Below are 19,456 nucleotides of genomic sequence, written 5' to 3' on the forward strand. Positions count from 1 at the left end.
TTTCATAAAGATATTGAACAAAACAAATGTCAGCATGCCACAACATACCATTTAACATGCATTGCTGTACACGTCTACTATAATTTAGCTAGAATCTGAGCAACCTCAACAGTGTCAATGGTCTCTGATCTAAAACAGCCAAGGATTGAACCAATAGTTCAGCGGTCGGCAAATAAGTCTGGCATCGGGCCAAAGTTTTTTCAAGCCGTTATATAGCGGGCTAGAACAGTCAAATTATTTCAAATCTTTGTATAGGCTATTTGTGAGCATGTTCAGCTTAGTTAGTACTGTGAGAGACTCCCGGTTAGGACAGTGCAGCACATGCTCACAATAAAGCATGTGCTGCAGTGTGTGTGCGTCCCGGCGTTTGGTCCACATCCATAAACCTACATCCATCCATCGTCAACCGCTTAGCCTGCGTACAGGGTCGCGGGTATCCATAAACCTACGGACGCTTATTTTCATTTCCCTGAGGAAATTCAGGGGAATCCAATCACACGTTTACTGCTGGGTGTGCCAAGCAGGCCAGAGTCTCTTTTGAATGTCGTTCAGAACTCTTCAAAGTAAAAAGCTTTCAATAAACTACTACTCGCGCTTTTATTTTGGAGGCACAATTTCTTAAGAGGAAGTGATTATGTGAGTAACTAAATGGCATGACTGAGATCTATTTCAGCACAAGCCACTATCAATTTATATATATTTTGTTTTACTGCTATTAAAGCAATCTGGCCGCAGTCCAGATGTTATTGCTGGCGGGCCAGTTCTGGCCCCCGTCTATTGCCAACCACTGCAATAGTTCGACATTTTGGGAAATGGGTCATTCCACAAAACCAGTACGAGTCCCTCCATTTTCAAAATCTACTTTTAAATTTCAATTTCCCCTTTAATAAAGTGTAAAAACATTACATACATTTCATCTTTATCTTGAATATTCTCTTGTTTTTATATCCCTCATGACCTTCTATGAAAGTGTACTTTGGATATGACTAATGCTCTTTTGCTGTTGATGTTTTTTTCTAAATAAATTGTTGAACTTTCCCAGTTTACCAGGAGAACACAGTCCACAGTTCTTTTGCGCTACATGAAGTGGTGAAAATGTCATTGAGGTTGTATTGTTACATCAGACCATCTGTCAGTCCTGAATCTCGTCATCATTGAGACTAATTCCCGACAAAAGTAACTCTGAGCTCAGTCTGAAGTGTCAGATGCAGCAGCTCTGAGGAGTGAGGCTCTGCTCTCAGAGAAATATTTGTTTTTCTACCTCAGATGCAGCCATGCTGCTCCGACTGCAGAGTCTGTCTCACAGGAGGCAGAGCTCAGTCTGCTTTACATTTCACACAACAACAGACCGGGGAGAAAACAACAGACACAGAGCGGGAGAGGTGGAGTATCATAGTAAGAGAAAGAAAAGGAGAGAGAGGTGGATCGAGAGAAAATAAACACATAATTTAAAACCGTTAGGTGGGTGCGTGGGGCGGAAATTTGGGTAAAATAATCACAATATTGCCACAAAATGCATGTTAGTGAATAGATGAAGTTTCCAGAGCGATGAGGAGACTGTAACCTTCTTTACATTAATACATGAAGCTAAAAGAGATATCGTATTTCCATCGTTTGAGCTTTGACACGGGCTCTTCTAATGACGTCATCCTGTTGTTTAATGGCACCGATTGGAGAATTAGCTCTACTAACTCCACCCAGGCCCGCTGTCAGGGGGGGGTCAAAGGGTACAGATGACCCCAGCCCAAGGCCCAGGAGGGGCCCATGAAAAGTTCTATGGTTGACCCTTAAACGGGATCAAGTACAACACTTTACTTACTGTCTTAGGGCCCGTGTCCACCAAAGCGTTTTTTTTCTGACGCCAGCATCTATTTTCAATTCATTGCAATGGGAGCGCAACGTTTTTCTGAGCTGGTAAAAATGGCAGCAGCCTTTCTGCGCTGGGCGCTGAGCGTTTTTGCGTTGAAAAATGTTCAACTTTGGGAAAAACGCTGCGCTCGACACTGTCACTTTTTACCCAGCCGTCCAATCACAGTGCAGGAGGGGCGGGACAAACACCACACCGAGCACATCTGATCGTGAACGAAACGATGTGCCTCCTCGCAGAGGCGTTTCCTCGCCGCAAAAACTCATGAAACCCGCGTACTCTCATGTTTCAGTCTTCTCTTCATGCAGAGCAAGGGCCAGAACAAGCAGGCCTACATACTTTCATCGCCTCCACGGAAATTATGTATCATAGCAACCACAGCATCTGGAAGAAAACACACAGAACAGCAGGCGGCGTTTTCAGCTGGCAAAAAACGCTTTGGTGGACACGGGCCCTTACATCGCTACCTAAACAATTTAGATGTATTTACATGATAAATAAATTTATTGTGTATATGTGCTGTTTGTGAAAATTGTACCGCCTAAAGATTTGGCCGTTCAGATGTGCCGGACCCGCTAATGTAAAGCCAGTCGCTTTGAGCGAACACTGCAGCTTGTCAGGGGCCCAGAAAAGAGAAGCCAAAACACACAGAGGGAAATAAAATCATAGGGAGGCAATGGCCAAATTTCTGTTTCTGAGTGTTAAGAAGCTCCATGTATGTCTGACAGTTGTATGTGTATGTTTCCCTTTATATTAATAAAGATTATTAACAGCCACAGGTTGTACAACCTCAAGACAATTGACCTACAGTAAACATCAGTCAGCAGCACATCACAAGTCATAGGATACAGCTGCAAAGATGGTTACGATGCAATAAGCTGAACATAACAAAGCTGACAGCCATATGCTCTATTTCAGTTCTGCACAAAATCTAACCAATACGTTGATTAATTTAGCCCTCAGGATTGAAGCTGATAACCGTCACAGTCTAATTTGAATTTTTTATTTTTTTTTAAATAAAACTGACTTGACCTTTTGTGCTTTATAATCATATTGAGTACATAGACTGTATAAAGGAAGATTGAGGAATTGAATGCATATGCGATATGCGAGCATGGCCTGGATGAGTCTGCAACACTGAATTTGGAAATGGTTCTTAGTGTCACGATCCCGTCCCGAGTGCTGGGTTTTTGTGTTTTGATTCTGAGGGTTTGGTTTTGTACCTGCATGTCAGTCCTGTCATCTGTTCCGTTTAGTTCTGAGTTTATTCATTTATCAGTTAGGTATCTGTTATATAGTACATGGTCTTGTATCCAGCCTTCGTGGTCTGTGTTGTTCTGTTGTTTAGCCACCCCGTCTTATTAGTTAGAATCCCTTTTGCTTTGCTGTTAGTTTAGACTTAGTTTTAGTTTGCTTGTTCCCTTTAGTGTGCGTCCTCTACCTGATGTTATTGTTTGTCTGGTTATTATCTGTCAGCTGGTGTTTAGCTTTAGTGTTCACTCCTGGTCTGTGTACTTCTGTGTTTTGCCCATGTCTATCTGAGTTCTGTTTTACCATAGCTTCTGTCTGTGTTCCTTGTTGGTGTTAGTTTATTCGTGATTTGTCCGCTCCTATTAGTTTATTTATATTACTCTGATGTTTAGTGTGGAGTAACTTGTGTTTTGTCTTTTCCCCCCCTCAGTATCTGCCTGCCTGCTAGTCTCTGTTTTCCCTGCTGTGTCTCCGCCTGCCTCGTTAGCCTCATGTCTGCCACCCGTGTTGCTCCCGCCCTGCTCGTTAGTCCATGTGTACATATACCTGGTGTTTCCGTCTAGTCTTTGTCGGGTCATTGCACTGTTTTTTTGGTGTGAAGAAGCGCTGTCTGTTTTGGCTATTTGTCTGTATTTTGTGTTTTCCCTTGCCCTTGTGGATTCTTCTTGGGACTCAGCCACTGCTTGTAAGCGCGCTCGCCTTTTGTTTGTTTAATTAAACTTTTGAATTATACCTGCTCTGCACGACTTGTTTGGCATTTGGGTCCACCTACCTGCCTCACCACGAAAAACTGTGACACTTAGGGACTCCATCTGTGTCACTATAAGGCTAATGATGATGTTGATGAGGGGCCTGACTTGAAAAGTTTTGCCCCACTGTCCATAATTTCTAATGGCTGGCTCTCCATCAATTACTATTTTAATAATATTCATGTAACAGTAGCGGGTGGAAACACACGTTCACATTTTATTCTCTGGGGTAAAAAGATGTGCTACACTTGATGGAAACCTGACTGTGATATCATCATCATTAACAACTATTTCTACGGCTATAAAGGCAAACTGCGTCAGCTTTAGTCCGTAGCCAAACAACAAATGCTGTCTGCAACTGGACGTGGTTGAAGATGTTTTGATTCTCGTCCAAGAAGCTTCCTCAAGAACCGAAGGAAAAAACTGTGTTGTCTGTTTAACATGCTCTCTGCATGCCTGTTTACATTATGATGTTTGAAATGACCCTATGACACTGGACTATGGTACGTGTCTTAACCACAAGGTCACCAAGACGCCCCGACAATGGGCTATTTTCTGCAGTTCAGAATCGCGACAAAGTGGGGAGTCTTCAGATAAACAATAATACTGACAAGTTGTTTTTAGACAGGCAGATATCGAGTCAGTGACGGACAGGCAGTTCTTCCTTTCAGCCTGGAAGCTGTGTAGTTACTAATTTATGCCGTTAGTCAGCTATTAAATGTTAATTTTAAGTGATACTGACTATACCACCTATGTAATATAGTACGAACCATTTCCTAATAAACTTTTATTAAAATTTAAAATAAATCACAAGTTTCTTTGACCTTTCTCTGAGTTGTTGGAAAAAGTTTTAACGATTATGTGTGAGATATCCTCTTTGACAGCTTGCTGCCTAGAGTACCAATACAAGCCTGGAGTTCACTTGGATTAGACGTAGATGATAATAAAAAATAAATCCCAACCTTGATTGTTTATATGTAAATGAAAAGGACAGAGAGAAATGAAGACAAGTGGCGTCACAGGAGAAGACAGGAAGAGACGGAACAAAAAGGGCAAACAAGAGAGACAGATAGAAATATAGAAAGAGACAGAGAGAGAAGTCTTTGTCAGTAGTATCCAGAGGGCAGGTGGGATCAGCTCAGGTGCAGCAGCTCCCTCATTCAGACTCTGTTCACGTCTGGTTTAGAAAAATAACCTGCAGCACCGAGCAGAATCAGGACACGCCTTGTGTTTCATTCTGGGTTACTACAACTGGGGTCCTGATGAGTGGTGGAAAGTGACTGAGCACATTCACTCAAGCACCTGTTCTTTACCTGAGTATTTGCATTTTCTGCAACAACTACATTTCAGAAATAAGAATATTGCACTTTGTTTTCCCACGGCATTCATTTCATAACTTCAGTCAGTGGTTACTTTGCAGATTGAGATTAATAATATAAACTATAATCATCATATAAATTATGATGTATTATTCTGGATTAAGATGAGATAAGACTTTAATGATCATCCCTAGGGGGGAAGTCACAAGCTACACAACAGTGACAAAGTCATTCAATTGAGCTTCATCTTTACCAGCTGCAACTAATCCAGTAATATAATACAGATTTTTTGGAACTGAGTCATTCTGCATAATGTGCACTTTAACCTTTGGTACTTAAGTAAATTTCTGAGTCTTACATGCAAGTAAATTAAATATCTTTGGATTTGGGGCTGCTGGTGAGCAGAGCAAAGCCATTGCTGGCACACTAAACATTTTTTTATGTAATATTAGTGTGCATTGTCCCTGTTAAATGAACATAAAATAAATGAATTAGGGTATGTGAACAATTGTGATGAACTTGTTTTACTATTTCCAGACAATTTATAGAATAAGTGATTAAACTGATTAATCTATAAAACGAGCCACAGATTCAGTGATGATGAAAATAATCGTTGGAGCTCAACTTCTTTCTAAAGTTGCTTTCACACCTAAACACCTTAACGTTGGGTCAGTTAAAACAAACCCTGCTTTCTGTTTCAGCCTGTTTGGTTCACTTTATTTAGTTTGGTGTGAAAGCTTCTAATCAAAACAACCAAACCAACTGAAGCAAACCAACCACAGGATTTGTGATGATAGCACAAATGTGATTCTAGCATAACTCAAAAGCTAATGTACTATGCACTAACTTGTGCTGATCGTAAACTGTCAAGGCAGCAATCTCTGTAAGCCATGTGTATATTTCTGCAAGATCATTTGGTAACCATATGCATCAGTATGTAAGTCCAGGGATGTTTTTCCTAATCCATCAGAGAGTGAGGAGGAGTTATACCACGATGTGCTGAGCTTGTTTCTTACTCCGTGAAACAAGTGAATCTGAGTGACTGTAGTGCAGCACTTGGTACAAACGTTTATGTTCCCCTCAGGATTTTATCTAGAATTTACAAGCAATATGTAAACAATTAGAAAATGTTTATTACAAACTATAACATAGCTGTAAGCAGATTTAAATTCAGGTGTAATAAGGCTGGCTGGTAAATTCAGCTTTTTTGACAGAACAAAAACAAGGTCAGCACATTGTTCTCTAAACCTACTGTGCTGAACGTTCCCTGGAGCCAGAGTCCATTTAGCGCTGAGCTCCCTCTGGTCCCTCTGGTCTATGTCCACTTACTGCTGGCGTCTGCTCTTTTAAAGCCCACTTCCATTTAGTTTCATTCTCCTTAAATCCCAAGTCTGCTGAATGAAGTCTGGATGATGGAAGAATGATGGACTGACCTATGATGGTGATAAAGCCTTTACAAACCTGCAGAACAGACAGGCAGGCAGCAGGGAGTCTAAACACATCTAGTGTAAATGTGACGGAATTGTGTTTTTCTACAGGACTCCCTTGTAAAAGAGACTCAATGGGACTATTCCTGTTTACACATTACCACTAAATCCAAATAATGCATTCACTAGCCACTGGGGCAACAAAAATAATAATATTTTCTTAACTTGACACGGAAACATCCACATTTTTCTGAATTCCCCAAAGCCCAACGTCTTACAAAATCGCTTGTTTCATCTGAGCAACAGTCCAAAACCCAAATATTTAGCTCACTATCTCATACAATAGAGAAAAGCAGCAAATCCCCATAATTATCGAGCTAGCTTGTTTGTGGCAAATAAACACGGATTGCAACAACAATCCAGTGGTCAGATTTGTGCAGACGCACCTTAAAAAAAAATTAAAAACAGTCCCTGCACAAACACTTTGCTTGTTTCTGTTTAATATTCGTGAAATTCCATTACGCACAATTTCCTTTCTCTCTTACAAGAAATTGTTTTATGCTGAAAATAATCTAATAAATCTCAGTTGCCAGATCAAAGCTGCACTGAGTAATTTTGAAGCGTTGGCAGAAAACATAGAGCATAGTCACTCATAGAAACACACCACTGATGTATCATTGGTGTATAAGTTAAAGCTGGGGTAGGAAATTTATTTCAGAAGCAGTTTAATTGTATTTATTTATGTCATTACATCCCAACATCAATTAATAAATAAATCAGATACTCTGACACAAAAATTGTGTTGATAAGACCGTGGGTATATATATATGTTATTTAGACCCGTTTTTTGAAACTTTGTGCGATGTTAGAACGTGTTGAAATATATTAACAAAACATTTTTTCTCCTCGTTGGTTGTTTCACAATCGTTACAACTTGTCATTAACAGGCAGCTGACCCTGTGCTTCATGTAAAAAACATATTATTATGGTTTTGTATTTCTCTGTAATGTAATGTTAAATCTTTTGTCAGCCCTGAAACTTAAACAATTTCCTGACGCCCACAAAATAGAAATTTACATGAAAAAAATAACATCTCAAACGTGCAACGACTGGTCGACTAATTGCTTGAACTTGACTAAGAACATTTTTACAGTTATTTTTAGGGGCAGCCATAGTAATCAGAGGCATCCTAGAGCCTCCAGATTTAAAAACATTTTTTAAAACCCCACTTCTGATGATCAAACTTCTGAACTTACAGGCGTAGGTCATGGCGAAGCTGCTCCCTGTGTCCACCATGTCCACTTGTGGCACCAGTTTGGGGACCTCCTGGTGTTGCGCCAGGGCAAAACGAAAAACCTCGTATTCATGGGAGCCGGTGGGGAAAAGGCCTCCTGTTTAACAAACACACACAGTTGGCATTATTTTCTCCAAGCACAGAGGAAGAAAGGACATTGAAAGTTAAATGAAACGAAATTAAATGCAACAGCAGATGTATGTTCTGTATTAAATTCAAAATCCTGCACACAGAACCGCTCATCAGTTTTAGGACTACAAACTGCATCACTGCATTGATCAACTTAATTCTTCAGCATTGAAATGGCTGTTTGATAAAGTGTTGCCTGATTATCTGATTAGTCACACAGCACTGTGAGTCTACAATCTTCAGCTGCTGTATATTTTAGAAAGCTGATGGAATCCAGCTCGAGTTTGCAAGCAGGATTTTTACTAAGAACGACTACTTTTCGCTTGTCTCTACCAGTTAGTTTACAAAGCAGACAAAAACAGCAGATGGGCCAACATGTTGTTACAGACATTTGTGAACAAAAAAAACTCAATTTCCACATTATGCTCTACGAGCGCTGGTGACCCCAAGATTTAGGTCACGGTTTCATTTTCTACAGTGAATGAAATAATCTTGGTCGTCACATGTGGCTGATTTTCATAAATCAAATTAGATGGAACATCAATGTTTCACAAATAAGTACCGGGTGTTCATGAGTTCAGGCTTAAAAGGCAAAGGGAGGCATATGAAGCAGTTATTGGTTTGTTTTCTGGGTTTCACCATCATGATAACTTAAAGGTCCCCTGTGGAGTTTCCTTGAAAGGACAGTTTCTGTTTACATTCAGTGTTTCTCACCAAAAAACCCATTGTGTGGATCCTTGAGGTCTAATAAACGTGATGATTGAAATTTCTTCCTTATAAAACATTTTCAGCATTTTAAAGGAAAACATCTTGGGGGAACAGTGGGAAACAGCTAACCTGGCATTGTCCAAAGTAGGGCTAGGCAATAAAACAATAATGTTAATAATTTTCCTCAATAACAATATAACAAATGTTCAACAACTGTTTGATTTAATTCATTTGAATCACGAACAAATTAGCAAAACATTTTTTTCTATTAAGATATTAATTTTGTTGAGGAAAAGGGGCTAAAAAAAGATTTTACTGAATTGTACCAGCGGGGTAGCACGGGCGTCTTATAAAGGCATGTGTTTCACATGTATTACGTCACAAGTTGCGGAGACGGTGGATACAAGCACAGAGCAGGTAAAGCAGCAGCGAAAAATACAGAGTGCAGATGTTGGTTTCGGTTGTTTGATAAGCTGGCGTGCGGTTACACCTGCTGCTGTGATAACGGGTCTCAGGTGGAAAAATACGGAAAAAAGACGACTTCTATGTCTTTTGGGCGAGTTTATATTGCTGATGGAGAAAGTAAGGGAAGCAGAGAGAGTAAGAGAGGCGGGGCGAGCGTGAGTGTGGGGAGAAGAAAAGTCAGAGGGAGGTGCAAAGCAGGTAAATTGTTGTTAGCACGTTGCTATGTTTCAGTTGATTATGGAAAATGATCAGCAGAAGTGTTCAACATCTCTCCATGGTGCTACTGGTGGTATAAAACACTACAGGGTACCTTTAAAAAATAAAAATGGTTGCTCCAGGTTGCTTCTCCGAGCACAATACATTGTAGCTCACATCACAGGGTGAGTTTACCACTGTCACTAAAAATAAAGACACTCTGATTTGCAGTAATTGCTGTTAAAAGCCTCTCAGCATAATGGTTTTTAGGGTCACAGGGAAATCATCTGAACACTTAAACTCGTTGAACCTCTTCTCTGTGGTGAAGAGTTTTTTTTTTTTATATATTACTGTACAGCTCTGGTGTTTTCAGCTGCTAAATTCAAATGATAAAATTACCTTTTACTGTCTTTTTGTGCAGAAGCTGTCATGACCCTTTGTCCTCTAATCTCCTGCGGTTGAGGAAAAACAGCCCAAAAACACTGAACTCTTCGCTTCTACCCTGATTCCCTCTTACCACCAATCTAAATGCTAAACCTTCTGCAGCTGCAACAATTTGAAAGAAAACCAATCAGCACATTTTCTGATAAAAGAATAATAGTTTTTTAAAGCAATTTCTCTGGTTATAGCTTACTAGTTTTCATTGACCACTATAGTAAATTTAACATCTTTGGTTGGGCAAAACAATACATTTAATTTACATTTACTATACATACATTACATACATACATTAATATACATTTAATGACATCAACTTGGGTTATAGGAAAATGTGGAGGCCATTTTTCTAATGTTTCATAGATCAAACGATTAGGCGATCTAATAATCGTTAGTGAGTAGACTTAAGTCACAGTAATTGGTTGTCCTCACTATCTGAAGACTTAATCTACACACATCTGGATCCCGAGTCATTCCCAGGCCAGAGTGGAGATACAGTCTTTCCACCTAGTCCTGGGTCTTCCCTCATTACATATCTTGTGCATTATTTCATTCACATTAAACTTAATAATATTTCAGTAATATTAGACCACAAACTCCAAGAATTTCCATTATAACCAAAGACAGATAATGAAATAGTATTTATACTCCAATCATGACATACAACTGTTCAACTTAAATGACATGCTCTGATTGATAGCTACAGGTCTACATATTTTACTCACCATGAAATAGACTACAACCACAAATAAATGAAACAGAATGCAGCTTTAATCAACTTAATTTGTAAACTGTAATGTTATAACAGTAAGTTACATTACTGTGGCAAATTACACTGAATAATATTTTAAATGCAACACTTTTGTTTTTGCCCCCACAAAAGGACTATTTCTCTCAAATATTGTTCTGTGTTAGTGAGCACTTCTCTTTTGCCGCAATAATCCATTTTGGAGTGGCCTTTTATTGTGGCCAGCCTAAGGCCTTTTATTGTGGCCAGCCTAAGGCACACCTGTGCAATCCCCATGCTGTCTGATCAGCATCTTGATATGCCACACCTGTGAGGTGGATGGATTAACTTGGCAAAGGAGAAGTGCTCACTAACACAGATTTTGACAGATTTGTGAACAATATATGAGAGAAATAGGCCTTTTGTGTACATAGAGAAAATCTTAGATCTTTGAGTTCAGCCCATGATGAATGGGGGCAAAAACAAGTGTTGCCTTTATAATTTTGTTCAGTATAAGTTAACTGCTCCTTTAACTCACTTTTAAACTTGATAAAACTTGGTAAAACTGTGAAAAGACATTATAATTTCCCTCTATATTAAACACAATAACAAACAAAATACTGACAAATCTTGTGCTTTTGTCAATGAGATACTAAATCAACGCAAAATACAACGTTTTACGTGGTTTAGAAGATATACTCAGTATTAACACTAATGTTACACCTTCAAAATAAGAGTTCTGACATTCATACCATAACTAAAGGAACAAATAATGTCACAGACTCAAGTCGCCATGAAATGAATAGATAGCAAAACAACAAATTCCTTGAGTATAATAGACTATGTTGAATTTAATTAAACAACAATTTCTTTGCAATGATGTGAGAAGTATTCAGATCCTTTACATACAATACCAATAGGCTACCATGCATTGAAAATACTCCCACTAGTAAGTATTGAAAATATTACTTAAGTAAACTATCAAAAGTGCAGATGCGTGTTTAGACATCTGGGCTGTCGGACGCCTCATTTTACTGTTAAATACTTTTGTGGGGTGGATTATTTCATAACAATGAACATTTCATAGTTTATATTCAATGAACTCATGACGTGTAAAATCTTAATCCTTAAACTAGTTACTAAAGTAGTCAAATACATACATAATTATATAATTATGTAGTGGAGTAAAAACACCTGTATCCATGAAATGTAGTTGAGTTAGCATGAAATTGAAATACTCAAGTAAAGTACAAGAACCTCAGAATTAAGTTTCCACCACTGCTTGTTAAAACACTGCATTAAAGTGACCGCTAAAACAATACAAATATCACACAAACACATATTAATAAACAAAGCAGTGGTAACATGAGACATGTTTAATCCTGAGGCTTGTTTAAAAAGTACAACGTACTACCCATATTCACCCACTCAAAACTACTCCCACTATAATAGGGGGATATTATAAGAATATTATTAGAAGAGTAGCCTGTATTAGTTATTCATCAGTTATACACGCTGGAAGCAGTCCATCTGCTCTGACAGAAGGGCTCACTGAGTCAATAAACATAGAGAAAACCAATGTGATTTTTAATGCAGAGGCTGAGGTTTGCAGCCTCGCAGGTTCAGATGCACACAGACTGCAGGAGTGAGTTTAGTCCGGTTAAAATGCAGGTCAGTTCAACCTGATGCTACATCAGCACCCAACCTGAGAGGAAACTGCAGCGGGAGTCTGGACCAGTGGTCCGATGAATCACATAACTTCATTTCGGGAGAGTCACACACTCTGCAGCCCAAAGCTTTCTGATCCACACTGAATGTGACCAAACCAGCCAGGGTTCAAATGGGAATAATAGAGCTGACGGAGGATTCATCCAGTGTACAAATGTCACAGGAAAGTTTTTGGACAGAGACACATTGAGATTATTGTGCAATTACTGATATTGAATACAGAAAACTAGAATTGTTGAATGCTTTAAGTGCCGTATACCAAATTATTCCCTAACCCGTATCTTACAAGACACTTCTAGAGTAACAACGCAATTAATTACATTAATTATTATTAATCCATATCAGAGAAGGGTTTTTATCATGAACAGTACAGTGTTCTCTGCCAAAGTCAAGTGCTGTACTTACTTGACAGTTTTTAGGTACTTTACTTGTTTATTTCCATTTCAAGTACAAGTCATGCATTCAAAATTTTACTTGAGTAAAAGTACTTAGTACTAGCATCAAAATATACTTAAAGTGCCAAAAGTAAAAGTAGTCAATATGCAGAATGGCCCATTTCAGATAAATGTTTATTATGTTATTAGATTAGGATTACGGATGCATTCCTTGTGAATTTCTCCTCCAGGGATCAATAATATATTCTCTTTTCTTAATATATAATTTTACATCATAATTTATTTGTTGAATATATTTTGTATTAACTATCTCAATCTGCAAAGTAACTAAAGTTATCAAATAATAGTGAAGTAGCAAAATAAAAGGTTTTTTAGTAGTTGTAAGTTGCTTTAAATAAAAGTGCCTGCTACATAAATGTAACTTAATGTAAAGAAAATGGAAAAAAAATTCAAGTCAAGTACCTCAAAATTTTACAGAACGTTACTTTCCACCACTGAGCCTATCTTGCCACTGGCAACTGAGGTAGACAAGAGCAGCACTGATGTCTGTGGGTTTTTTTTATCTTGGTGTTGTTTAAAAATGAATTTCATTTCGTGTTTCATTGCCCAAAATACAGTGACCTGAGGTGACTGCTATTTGAAAAATAAAAGATAAAATCAACAGTACAGCAAGATTCTGAATAACTGTCACAGTGATCAGTCACCCATGCTGCAGGAAAAAGCTCGAGTCAACACACAAATATCATAGAAATACTATAAAAATTAATGCAGGCTACATTCTCCCAGTTCTAACAGCCTGGAAGTCTCACAGGAAATATTATAGGAGCCATTAAACACACTTAGCCACGATTATTGTAAGAATTTACAACCACAAGCGCTACAGAGCACCTTTCCTTCTAGGACAAAAAAGCACACTACCTTATTAAAAGAATAGCGAATGAAATTGCAAATGTATAAACTTGCAGCTGCTGCGGTTAGTTGTCTGTGTTGTTGTTAAATGTTTTATAAAAATCTGCACCTATAAATACATTATGAGTTGATAACTATATGCTACAAAACACCATGAAACACTCAAAGTGGAATATTGTAGGATTTTAAATAGGAGTCAGAGCCTCTGTCCATGGTGCTGAATCCTATAGTATTGCTATGTGACTCTGTCCATGGTGCTGAATCCTGTAGTATTGCTATGTGCCTCTGTCCATGGTGCTGAATCCTATAGTATTGCTATGTGACTCTGTCCATGGTGCTGAATCCTATAGTATTGCTATGTGACTCTGTCCATGGTGCTGAATCCTGTAGTATTGCTATGTGACTCTGTCCATGGTGCTGAATCCTGTAGTATTGCTATGTGCCTCTGTCCATGGTGCTGAATCCTATAGTATTGCTATGTGACTCTGTCCATGGTGCTGATCCATATATAAATATTTCTATATGACTCTATATGGTTCAATTTCATATAATCAGTTGAAAAGAAAAAACGTATTACTGTAGTTTTAAGATGCCGAACACATCTACGTCATTACTGGAATATATCAGCCTGCAAGGGACACAAAATAGTCACAACATGAATATATGAATACTAGCGTACTGTAAATATCAGAGGGAATCCCAGCTACAGGCACTCTTACAGGAGTGCTGAGTGGCGCTAAACATGATATAACTCATAACAGGAGTTCTCTATTACAGGATTATTATAGGACCGGTCATGGAAATGTTACAGAGAATCACTTTTTTTTAAGTCATATTACATGAAAAGGCATATAAATAAGCCTATATTAGTGATATGTCACCCACCCCAGCCACAGCCTGTTCAACTTGCTGCCGTCTGGTAAGAGATATTTAGTTTAAGTATCCGCTGCCGTACCACCAGACTTCAGATCATCTTCTTCTCTAAGGCTGTGAGACTCCTAAATTCATCCTCAGCACTCCACCACGAAATAGTTTTATTTCTATGACTTACTATTTATCCACCCATCTACTGTAAATCGTTTTTGGATATAGCCTAACGTTTGTGTTGTGAATAGCATCCAGGGAACTACAAGTTAATCTCGTTGCACTGTGTTGTTAAAATGATAAATGTTAGTTGGGAGAACCTATCACAGTGCGTCATTACGCGAATGCTCAGGCTAGTGAATATAGGCCTATATGGCTGGATTAGAAATACAGGGATATGGGTTTACAGACACTATGAGCTCTAATCTTGGATGCAGAAAAACGTCAATCAAGCAGAGTCTTCCAGCTGGTCCCGGAGCGCCGCTAGGTGCAGAAACCCCGCCGCCAGCCGCTCACTCACCTATGTTGATGTTACTTGGAAAACTTGTGCCGCTGCAGAGCCCGAGCAGCAGCAGCAGCAGCGGGAGGAGGACGGTGGGGACCGGGAAGCTCTGCAGCCGCATGTTTCCTCCAGCAGCAGCACCGACAGGAGACGCGGAACGACCGGCGTAATCCCATTCACACCGGGGCTGGCACAGATCCACTGCAGCCCGGGCACAGACTCACACATCCACCGGCAGTCTGCTTCAGTCCCCTCTCTTTACCTCTGTTTGTCTCTGACTGTGTCCCTCTTATCAAACATCCATAGCTGAAGCGCAGAGCTCTGCTGCCGCGTCGACTCTGAGTGTCAGAGTGTTTGTTCACTGTTTCTGTACTCACCCTACCCCCCCCCCCCCTCCCCCCCCTCTCTCTGGTCAATTGAAAGTACGATGAATATGGAGTAACAACAATGACATATAAATTAGTTTGTTTGTCTGAATTGTTCCTTTGGTCCATAAAACAATTTGAAAGTGAAAATAAAATACAAAATCAACACCCCTTACACCTATACTCACTGACAGTGGTGGAAAGTGATGTAGTAGGGTACTCCCCTAAGCTCAATGTTTATTTGCTGACACATAAAATAATGTTTTATAGGTTTTTTTTTATCTTGGAGATGGCCATGCTTAGGGTAACATAATATAAAGTAAAAATAAATAATTACAGTTGACAAATTAATTTGTATTTAATCAAATGTATTTTTTTAGGGAAAATGCATTTTCCACATGGGGTAAGATGGCTAGCTAGAAATGTGAGCTTCTAACCTCAGAATGTTATTTCAGACTTTCTGATAGTGAAGTTGCTGGTTGGCTAAAGGGGCTATCCAGTGTCTAAATAACATCTAACTTACAAACGATCAACCATGAAGGGGCACAGCGACCGGGGCTCTAATCTAGCATTTTACTACTTTAAGCAAAAACTATAAAAAATCTTTCTCTCTAAACAATTACGTAACTTATCTTAAGGCTCCCCTTAATGTAAATATCCATACATACATATATATATATATAAATTACAGCTTATTTTAACTGACAAAAAATTAGATCAACTTAAATAATGACTTAAATAATTGTGATGAAACAGAGGAAATGATTAGTTCAGTGAGAGGAGTGGGGCGGCCAGAAGAAATGTTGAGAAAAGAATAAAGTGACATATTGGGATTTTGAGGTGCTTGCTTTAGTATTTCCATTTTACCCTGCTTCATACTTCTACTCTATATTTCTGATGGAAATGTTAAACTTTTTGCACCACTTCATTAATTTGACAGACAAAGTTACTGGTTAGTTCACAGATTAAAATTTCACATAAAAAAATCTAAAAATTCTTGACAAAAATCAGTGTGTAGCTGTGGATTCCTGTCACATTTCAGAAAAATAATGAAAACAGCTGTGTGTCAAATCAAATTACTTTTGTCTTCTTTCCTCTCTCACCCTTCAGATTGATCTTGTGACCTTTGGAGGGGCCTGCCCCCTAGGTTGGGAACCACTTGACTATACTAGATAAGTGAAAAACTAGCACTGCCTCCAGCAACTACAGCATTAAAATACTATTTACACAATGATGCATCACTAACTAATAAATTCACTACTTTTGATACTTTAAGTACATTTAGCTGGTAATACTTCTGTAATACTGTGATTGTCCTAATCTGTTTTAAACATCAAGCTGAAAAAACTGTCATATTAACGTCAATCCACAATGAGTCCCAATGCCTCTGCAGTACAGCTAGTTAATAAAATATTATCATTACTGATATGAAATCAAATATGTAAGTGTGATATAGAAACCTTCCTTTAGCACATTGGGCCTCTGCTGGTCAATAATTAAGGTTTCTGATTTAACTGAAATGTCATCCCAGAGACATCACAGTTTATTTAATTTATATGGTCTTACCTTCTATAAACTGACATGATGAAGATGTTTAAGATCTGACAATAAACACTAAAGAAGTGCAGCTCAGTCTCCACCTCTTCTATAAAGCAGAGTGACTCTCGTTATGTTTCTTTGACATTTCTTCAGCCGACTTTGATTTTATCAGCAGACACTGGAGACGATGCTGTGTAGGTCTGGTCGATCAGCTAACAGCGCTCTTCTGTTGGATGTCAGGCTGCCGTGTGGCTTGTCAGGGAGTGAAAGGTCAAAGATGAGCTGCAGCTAAACTGCTCCAGCTGGAACACTAGCAACAGAGATACTTAATTAGAGGAGTAAAATGGTCACATCTCTAACTTATTTCTATTGCAGGGGACATAATATGTATATGTGGATAATTTTAAAGGTTAGAAAATGATCAAATAAAACTAAGAGTCTACAGCCATGCTCAGCGGTGACTTAACCCGATGCATGCTGGACTTCACATAAGGCATGCTGGTTAGAAATTTTGTTGCAGGTGCTGCAAAACGTCATCATGTCACATGACATTAAAACCTCACGGGAGCAAGGCAGCTGCAGTTGGTTGGTCTCGGTTTGTGAAGTGTCAGCAATTTGTGAAAATGAACCATTCATGCAGAACGAGTTCAACACATTGAAAGTTTGCTGTCGCACCACGTCAACCTTTTTTTATGTTTGGTTTTAATTAGTTACCTTAAGCTATAAAAAGGGGAGTTCACCTCATGATTGACAGCTGAGCACTGCTCAATGTCCAAGTCTTTGGGCGGAACCACGATACAGCAGCATCAACCCAGATCACCACTGCATCTTAGTTTGCTAAAGCACTAAACAGAGTACAGGTCGGGGTGATGGGAATGTACTTATTTTTGCAGGTAATTATTGGCAAAAACCAAATACTGGACAAAATATTTTATCTGATGATGACACTAAATCAGAAATCACAGGATCGAAGATATTACAATTCATCCATAGTTATGTTGCTATAGGACTGGACTGCAGTGAGACTTCCCACGGTTCTCCTCTCCTCTCCCTCTCCAGCTGTATCCCATTAATGCATGATACCAACCCAACTTCCATCTTCTGTAGCTTTGTGCTTTCGCGTCCTTCTCCTCTTCTATCACTTTCTGCAGGTGTTTCTGGCTCTGGAGCTGTGGGGTCTGGATCTGTGGTTGCGGGCCGCCTGCTGCTATCATGTTCCTGCTCGACACCCGCTGCTGCAATATTCATTATTAGTTCTATCATTCATTTTCACGGACATCTGTACCAATATCACATTTAGTGTTGTTTTGCTTTTCTGTGTGGACATGTGGGCTGCTTCTCTCTCTCTCTCTCTCTCTCTCTCTCTCTGTTCAATTTTGCTTTATTGGCATGAATGTCAAAAAAAAAGAACAATTCATTTCATGCAGTTCATTAAATAAATAAATAAAAATAAATAAAACAGTAAAAATGTGTGTGGGTGTGCGTTTAAATAAAATAAATAATAAAATAATAAAAAATCAGTAAATGTGGGTGTGTTTAAATAAAATAGGTCAGCAGTATGTAGAAGTAATTTTATGTTTAGGATCAATAAAGAAACAACAATATTTAAATAAACTGTATCAAATCTGAAATCTCTCTCTCTCTATTGATTTGAATTGTGAACCAAATTTCATGGTAATCAATTCAATAGTTGTTCAGATAGTTCAATGAAAGTCATTAAAGTTAACCTCATGGTGGCGCTAGAGGAAAAGTCAGATTATCTGGACCAAAGTGGTGGTTAAAAACTTTTTTTCCAATGTATGATTTGGTAAATTCATTTCCAACATTGTTATTTTATGAATTTCACTCCTAATCAAAACACACCAATTCCACAGTCATTTCTTTATCAGGACCAAAGGAAAACAGGCACAGTGAACTTGTTGGGTTCTACAGTTTCTCATCACAAAATGGCTGCAATCCTACACAGTCTGCCCACACAAGGAATAACAGCGACACTGATAATCCCCTTCTATTCACGTTCTAGCCAACCAATTAACTGAAACAAAACAAAGAGAGAGAGGAAAACGATCACTCTCTTTCATCCACACCACTGCCTAATTAATTTATCTGCACTTGACAAACAGGCTAACGACAGCGTAGGTGGATTCACTGAAAACAAGACAAATGATCAACTTCTTCTGGTGAAGACGCCTTGTTCTCATTGCTCACAGCTCTAATTTATCTGTTTCGAACCAGCAGCTGGGTGTTTGAAGTATTTTGTTGCAAATGTTAACATCTAAACCAGACCATTCTCAGCTTTCCATGAGAGACTGGAGAGTTAGTACACACAAATCAAAATCATGGTCTAACTATGCAGATGTTTCAGTTTAAATGGCAGAAGATATCAACGCCCACACATATTTTTTTTTTCCTTTGGTAGGAAATATAAGGACTGAAACTTTAGTAGTTGGAAAAGCAAAAACTGGTGTGTAGGTTCGTGAGGGGAGTTTGAATAGCTGATGGAGAAGCACTGGTGCAGAGTTCAACAAGGTGACAGCTGAGACAAAGCTGTTCATGAGCCTGCTGGTCCTGGAACACAGAGTCCT

At 38.8% G+C, this 19,456-nt stretch overlaps 1 protein-coding gene across 1 annotated transcript in view; it reads right to left on the bottom strand.

Moving 5' to 3' along the window:
• LOC119894954 (glutamate receptor 1-like) overlaps nucleotides 1-15,284 on the bottom strand; it is a 109,413-nt gene extending 94,129 nt beyond the window's left edge. The window contains exons 1-2 of the mRNA XM_038707675.1: nucleotides 14,986-15,284; nucleotides 7,870-8,004 (exon numbers count right to left, since the gene is read on the bottom strand). Coding sequence (XP_038563603.1) covers nucleotides 7,870-8,004; nucleotides 14,986-15,088 — 238 coding nt within the window. The 5' untranslated portion in view covers nucleotides 15,089-15,284. The remainder of the gene's footprint in view (nucleotides 1-7,869; nucleotides 8,005-14,985) is intronic.
• Between the last annotated feature and the right edge of the window lie 4,172 nt (nucleotides 15,285-19,456).

Source organism: Micropterus salmoides, unplaced genomic scaffold (assembly GCF_014851395.1).
Source record: "Micropterus salmoides isolate LMB-PRFRI ecotype aquatic unplaced genomic scaffold, ASM1485139v1 Ms_hic_scaffold_9, whole genome shotgun sequence".
Classification (NCBI taxonomy): Eukaryota; Metazoa; Chordata; class Actinopteri; order Centrarchiformes; family Centrarchidae; genus Micropterus; species Micropterus salmoides.